We start from the raw sequence: 7,710 nt of genomic DNA, 5'->3' as shown, positions 1-7,710 counted from the left end.
TTTTCAAAATGTTTTGTAGTCCATGTATTCCCATCATTAGTGCCTTCATATTTGTCCCGAATTTTTCATTGATGACCTTCATAATTCTGGGATTCACATTTAGGTCCTTGATCCATGTTGAGTTGGTTTTTGTATAATGTCCTCTTTAACTTTCTTCTGCTTCAATGTGTCTGAAGTCCAGACACATCCCAAGCTCTACTCACTTTGGCCCATATCCCATATAATGGTGCCTGAAATGCCTCTTCTTATTCTCTCCCCTTTTCCACACCTTGCCTCTGATTTCACTATAACTCAGTTTTCACTACATTCATGAAGTTGTTTTTAAGAATTCATCACGTGTTGATCATCTTCTGTAAGCTCCCATAGTATAAAGAGTTTGTAATTACCATCAATAATGGGACCACAGACATATTTTTTCATAATGTTTAAATATAACATTAGAAAAAAAAGTTTCTTAACAAACACTAAGAAAAGGGAAGTAAGTCAGCAGTTACTAAACCTACTACATCTTGGCACCTGTTCCAGGTGCTAGGTATATGTGTTACCTTGTGTCCTACTTTAAATAACTCTAGAAAAACTAATAAATTCCTAAGATTAAGAATGCCAATCTTGTTTCAGGTCAGGCCTATAGTGTGATTCCATGGAATGAGATATCTGAACCACCTGATGCTGCTGTCTGATGCTGCTTCACACAGTCAGCTTCCCGCTTTCAGATGTCTTAGTCCCTGGCCCAATACAGTACTGACTCTACATATCTAGCAGTCACTTTTTACAAACACATGCATGACTCTTTGTTAATCACCCTATGTAGCTGAAATATATTGTCTAATGCAAAACTTAATAATATGCTATATTCATATTGTTTGCTAATCTGATCATTTCTAATAGGTTAATTTTTATTTTCTCTGTAGATTGTAATGGCATACAGACATCTAGTCAGCCAGCATTCAGATGTTTTACCAATAAGTATACAGTCATTGATACTTCTTCCTTACTAGGTTTAATCAATATAATGTCATCAATGTAGTGGATCAGTGTGATGTTTGTGGCAGGGAAATGTGATCAAGTTCCTTGTGGATTAATTTGTAACTCAGTGCTTGAGAGCTGATAAATCCAGACATAGGAGAGTGCAGGTGTATTGTTGGCATTGCTAGCTGAAGGGAAACTGCTTCTGGTGGTCAACAGATGCTCAAACTGTGAAAAAGGCATTGGCCAGAACAATAGCTGTATATAAAGTACCAGGGAAGGTATTAATTTGCAAAATCAATGAAACAAACAATGTTTATGAAAACCCACTGCTATTCTCCAAGATCCATTTGTGGTGGAGATCAACACCCCTGCATCCTTCAAGTCCTTAATTATATCACTAATTTCTGTAATCCCTCCAGGTATGCAGTATTTTTGTTTACTATTTTTATTGTGAATTGAGTGATAGTTTACATAAGACAACATCGGTTTTACTCTCATCATTTCATTGCAATGATTACAATGCATGCATCATCATTCAACAGTATTTGCTTCTATTCCCTCTGCTTTATTTATTTATTTTTGGATGTACACAAAAATACTCAGAAATATATATAATCATTTAAACCACCAAAGGACACATTCTGCAATTTTACCTCCTGGCTGCCAGCACACAGCCTTTCTTTTCCCTTGAGTCTAGAGTCCTCAGCTGCTCCCTCTCTCAATGTCCTCATCTCTGTCTCCATTTCTGGCATTGCTGCTTCTCTGGATAGGGTCACACATTCCACTCTTGCTTGTCTCCCTTGATGGTCTTAGGGTCTTCTGTTTCTGGAATGTAAGATTAACTACTTCCCCCTTAATGTTACAAAATTTTACCTTTACAGTTGTGACAGTCGCAATTAGTCATGTAACCATTACTCACTATTGAATCATAAGAATCTTATCCCTATCTCCTTTCATTGGGCCTATCTAGACAAGACGAAAACCATTCAATGGGGATTCTACCTCCCTCTGCACACTCTGAAACTAAACTCCCTCTTGAAAACTTGTAAGCCAGTCACTTTGTACCTTTATAGCGCCCCCCCTCCCCATTTTAGGTAGCCAATGTCTAAGTTGCTCATCCTTATGAACCTTGTGTACAGAAGGGGTGGGAATGATCCTTGATGTGAAGACTTCTTCCCTCTCAGTTGGTATTTTGAGCAACTACTTCCATAAGTATAGGTCAACTTTATCAGAGTGTAGCAATTTACACTTGTTTTCTTTATGGGAAAAAAAAAAAACTTCTTCTAGTCAAGTTCTAATCATTCAGTCATTATAGCTAGGTCAGATGGGTGAATTGAGTTAGTTTTAATGGCTTTCACTTGGCTTTTCTGATTATAATTGTCCTTATTCCATATTTTAGGGATCCAATATGGAGTTCTGCCAGTTGTGGAATATGTCTGTTCTGATTATGCATTTTGGAACTGAGGAAGTCACTACAGGATGGGTTCTGGGATTCACTGGGCCCACAGTGAGATGGAATTTAGCTAAGACTCCATTAATGATTTCCAAACCCATCTACTCTGGCTGGTGATGTTTTGAGTCTCCTGGAATTACTGTCAATTCATAGCCAGTGTCCAGTAATCCCCATAAAGTCTGATTATTGCCTTTTCTCCAATGAAGTGTAACTCTTGTGAAAGGTCATAGATCTCTTTAGAGAAGACTGGGAGAAAGACTAACAGCTGGCAATATAGTAGGGTATCTAAACTCTCACTTTCACGTCATCTAATGGTGAAAGAAATCACTAAGGTCAGCTCTTATATAAAGAAAGAAATACTCATTTTTTTTCCCTCTTTCTACAAGGAGCAGAAACAAATAGGAGGCTGTCTTTCATCTGGCATATTTCTTTTGAGAAACCTATTTCTCAACAATCTCAAATGTGTGCTCATGTTGCAACATACGATTGTATGCATGAATTAATTTTCTTTGCATCAATGTCACATTGTTCTTATTGAACTGTGTCTTGAACCTATGCCATTAAGACCATTTAAAATAATAATAATAAAACAATTTTAGATCTCTCTGTATGCTTAATAATATTGTTCTAAATAATTTTTTTATTCTCTTCTATCTGCTTTATGTCTGTGGGTGACATATAGCAGATAGAACAGAATCTGCTCTGTGTCACCTATGGGAAAAATTCTATGTGATCTTGATATCAGGAATATCATCTTTAACTTTCCTAAAGAAGTTCCTTATACTTCTATAATTCATATTTCCTTGAACCTTGACTGTTAGAAAGATTTCCTTTATTTTTCTTTGCCTTAATAATTGCATGCTCAATTATTTTAATTTCATATTGTTAGCTATTACATTTACCTTAGACTTGCCATTTATAGCTTTATTGTCTTCAACTAAGATTGTATTTATATTTGTTTTCCCATCTAAAATATAATGTGTTTTGAAATAAGAAATACTATTTTATTTATACCCACATGTCCTAATTAACTAGTAACACACATACCACAACTAGGCAGCTTCAAAGAACAAGAATGTATTGTATCACAGTTTTGGAGGCTAGAAGTTTGAGTCAGAGCATTGGCTTTAAGTGAGAGTCCTTCCTGGGTGGAAATCCTTCAAGTTAATTAGTTTTTCTTGTCATACATTGACATTTCTTGGCATTAATTGGTACTGTTTGGTGTCTGACTTCTCTCTCTGTGTGCATGTCTATGTCTATTCTGCTTTTTATGAAAGTTACCGCTGAGGACCCACCCTACTCTGGTATAACCTTGTTGACCTAGCAAAAGGAAACTCTTACTCCTCATCAGGGTCATATTTACAGGTATAGGAATTAAGACTAAAATTCATATATTAGGCAGGTGTGTATTTGTGTTTGTAACAAAATTCAATCTGTAGTTCCATGAAACCTAATATAACCTTGCACATCTTAGCCATCTATGATAGATATCAGAGCCATGAAACCTAATATAACCTTGTACATTTAGCCATCTATCATAGATATAAGAGCCCTGGTGGCTCAATCTGAGCCCTGGTGGTAAAGGTGTTAAAGTGGCTGACTGCCAGTTGAATGGCCAGTGATTTGAACTCTCAACAACCCTGCAGGATAAAGATACTGTATGTGCTTCTGTGAAAACCTGTAGGGTTGCTATGAATTAGAATTGATTTGATAGCACTGGTAGTTTGCTGGTTGTTGTGTGTGTCACTCAATGGTTAAGCGCTCAGATTATACCTGAAAGATCATGATTCGAACCTATAAGTGGCTCTATGGAAGAAACAGCTGGTAATCTGTTCCTGTAAAGATTAGAGTCTATGGTGTCCCTAGACAGAAATGGGATTTTAGTAGGTCAGATATCCTTGTATTACTTTGCAACTAATGAGTGAAAATCTCTATAGAAGGAAAATTGAATTACAGAAAAAAGACATTATCTAAGGCAAAAGTCAGAAAAAAGCAATCCAACTTATTCCCTAGAGTTTTTGAGAATCATAAAATATATGGATATTTAAATTTATGTGGCAGAATATAAAATTAATTTTAAGTAATATGTTTAAATTTCGTAGTATGTGTGCATAATAGTTATAAAAAGTAAGAGGTCTGAAATGAATATGTGGAAGAAAAATAGGGAGGTAAGTAGGGAGAAGGATGAGAAAATAACTTGGGAAATACTTATTAAACATCAGTTTAAACAATTCCTGAATTAAATAATTTATTATAGATAAGGGATTTTAGGCACTGTGATAATATTGTTGTTATTAAGTGCCGTCGAGTCAGAGGCAGTTCCTTTAAGGATTGGATCCTGAGCACTGCTTGGCAATAAAGCCATAGGAGAGAAGGATGAAAGCAAAGGGTACTAGCAAAAATAAATATTTTGGAAATGGAATTTTGGGGGCTCTCATATTTCTCAAAGGAGCTCTAGTAGCGTAGTGGTTATGAATCGGGCTTTGAATCATAAGGTCAGCAGTTCAAAACTACCAGCTGCTCCATGGGAGAAAGTTGAGGCTTTCTGCTCCTGTAAAGATTTGCAGCCTCGGAAACCCTCTTCAGGGTTGCTATGGGTCGGAACCGACTCGACAGCACTTAATAACAACATATTTCTTGAAAGCTATACTGTTTCTTTTTTTAGCTTATTAAGTGATTGGTGCCTTGAGCACACTATAAACTTATGAAGTGTCCTTTGAAAATGGAAATTGCCGTATCTCAGTTCTTCATATGCAGATCTTCCATATTCTTTCTAGGAGTCTTTTCAGAGCTCCTTTCACATCCTTATTCCTCAATGTATAAATGAAAGGATTAATGGTGGGGGTGATTATGGAATAGAATAGGGAAATAAACTTGCCTGTATCTTGGGAGTAGCTGGAAGGGGGCTGCACATACATGTAGATGGCAGGCAGGTAGAAGAGGGAGACCACCACCAGATGTGAAGAACATGTCCCAAAGGCCTTGTGACGTCCCTTTGAGGATTGCATCCTGAGCACTGCTCGGGCAATAAAGCCATAGGAGAGAAGAATGAAAGCAAAGGGTACTAGCAAAAATAAAGCCACCAGCACAGCCAGTGTGAGATCATTCACAGTTGTGTCAGCACATGAACGCTTAATCATGGCTGGCACCTCACAGAAGAAGTTGTTTAGCGTATGCTCCCCACAGAAAGGCAGCTGCACTGTCAAGATCACCTGAACTAGGGAATTGCCAAAGCCACCAAGCCAGGTCATGGCCACAAGCTTATGGCAGAGAGAGCGATGCATGATAACAGTATACCGGAGGGGCTCACAGATAGCCACATAACGGTCCAAGGCCATGGCAGCCAAGACAAGGCACTCAGTACATCCCAGCCAATGGAAAATAGCATACTGAACTGTGCAGCCACCATAACTTATGGTCTTTGTTGAGCTGCCCATGTTGACCAGCATCTGTGGAATTGTAGTAGTGGTGTAACAGAGGTCCAGCAAGGATAGGTGGCTCAGGAAGATGTACATTGGACTCTGGAGCTGGGCATCTATTCGTGACACCACAATGATGGATGTGTTGCCCAAAATAGTCAGAATGTAGGACACTAGAAGAATCACAAAAAGAGGAAGTTCCAGCCATGGTTTGTCAGAGACTCCCAGTAAGATGAACTCCTTAGGGAAATCCTCCAAGAAACTCTGGTTGCCACCTCTCATGCTGATGCATTATCTGGCACCTGTAATGAATTGAGAATATTGGAATGAAGCACAACTGAGAGGAAGAATTAATGTTGTTCCTCATTCCTACGTCTAGGCTTTCTAATTATGGTTAGGCCTTGTCTGATCGTCTTTAACTTAGAGTCACACTTAAATATACAAAAGTCAGACCAGGAGCCAGGACAGTCTTTTCATTCTTTTCTACTTTGTGACCTTGGCTATGCCATTTAATGTCTCTGAACTACAGTTCGTGCATCTGTAAAAAAGGAAGAAAATTCCTTCTTTAAATGTGAAGTCTTTGGGAGGATTGTTGTTGTTGTTGTTAAGTACTCTCAAGTTGATCCCAACGCATACCAACTTTGTATAAATTTTCTGAGGAGTGGATGGTGGGTGGGATTTTCTGACATTATGGTTAGAAGTCCAGTGCTTATCCTACAACAACACACCAAGTATCCTTGGGGATAATAAAAGGACATTAAGTATATGATAAAAAAAATCATTTCCATGAGGATAACACATTTCTTCCAATTTGGTCATAGCCTGACCTATTTTCCATTATTATGATGACTGACTTCTCCCTAAAAACACAATGCAAGGAGTTCTCCACTTTCTTGTTGTTTTTGTTGGTATGTGCTGTCATGTTGTCTCAGACTCATAGTGACCCAGTACAGTGTTTCTGAGGCTATGTAAATCTTTTTATGAGCAGAAAGCCTCACCTTCTCCCACAGAACAGCTGGTTTACTTGAATTGCAGACCTTGTGGATGGCAGTCCAGTGCTTTTGCTACAGAGTCACAGCTCTCCTATATGTATGCATGTATTAATCAATATACAGTTTCTCCTTTTCATGAAGTGGAATGCCAAAAAGTCTTGTGTATATATATATATATATTTTTTTTTTTTTTAATTATGTGGATAAAAAGTACACATACTTCAAATTAATTCAAAGGATTTCTTAAGAATTTTACATAGTTTTAAATGACTTTGTATTATAAATACAGAAATGTTCCCAGTATGTGTGTATAAAAAATGAACGTATGATATCTCTGCTTTAAAAGAAGGAACTATGGATATTTAAAAATTGTTTTCAAAGTATTCATTGGTTTATAAGTACAGGACAATTTCCATTGGACAGTTAGAATGGGAAAAATATATATGCATTTCAACAGAGTTAAAAAAATATATATCTGAATAAATATGTATATACAATTTCCACCATATATGAATAGGAATTTTAAAGGGTTTTACATATATTCAATATACTCATTAGATGAGTGGATTTCTGGTGTGCCTCTAAAGGTTAAGTACTGAACTTTGAACTACAAAGTTGGTAATTTGAGCCCACCAGCCACTCCTTGGAATCCTATACAGTGTGGCTATAAGTCAGAACTGACTTGAAGGCACTTAACAACATCAACAACAACATTTTTTGAGTACAGTTCATGGCTAGCCACTGAAAACCTTATGAACAGCAGTTGAATATTGTCTCATATAGTTCTGGAAGATGAGCTCCTCATGTTGGAAGGCACTCAAAGTACAACTTGTAAAAGCTGTTTCCTTAACATAGAGTTGACCTTAATGATCTGGAT

At 37.2% G+C, this 7,710-nt stretch overlaps 1 protein-coding gene across 1 annotated transcript; it reads right to left on the bottom strand.

Annotated features, from left to right (window-relative positions):
• Positions 1-5,169: 5,169 nt before the first annotated feature.
• LOC102841699 (olfactory receptor 2B11-like) lies at positions 5,170-6,123 on the bottom strand. The gene has a single exon (XM_006876088.1). It carries the CDS (start codon positions 6,121-6,123, stop codon positions 5,170-5,172), a length of 954 nt encoding a protein of 317 aa, XP_006876150.1.
• Between the last annotated feature and the right edge of the window lie 1,587 nt (positions 6,124-7,710).

Source organism: Chrysochloris asiatica, unplaced genomic scaffold, assembly GCF_000296735.1.
Source record: "Chrysochloris asiatica unplaced genomic scaffold, ChrAsi1.0 scaffold00352, whole genome shotgun sequence".
NCBI lineage: Eukaryota > Metazoa > Chordata > Mammalia > Afrosoricida > Chrysochloridae > Chrysochloris > Chrysochloris asiatica.
Note: the sequence above shows the minus strand (reverse complement) of the source record. Positions and strands in the feature narration are given on the sequence as shown.

Excerpts from the sequence above, each read along its gene's own strand:
- LOC102841699 (XM_006876088.1), bottom strand. The coding sequence starts at position 6,123 with ATGAGAGGTGGCAACCAGAGTTTCTTGGAGGATTTCCCTAAGGAGTTC.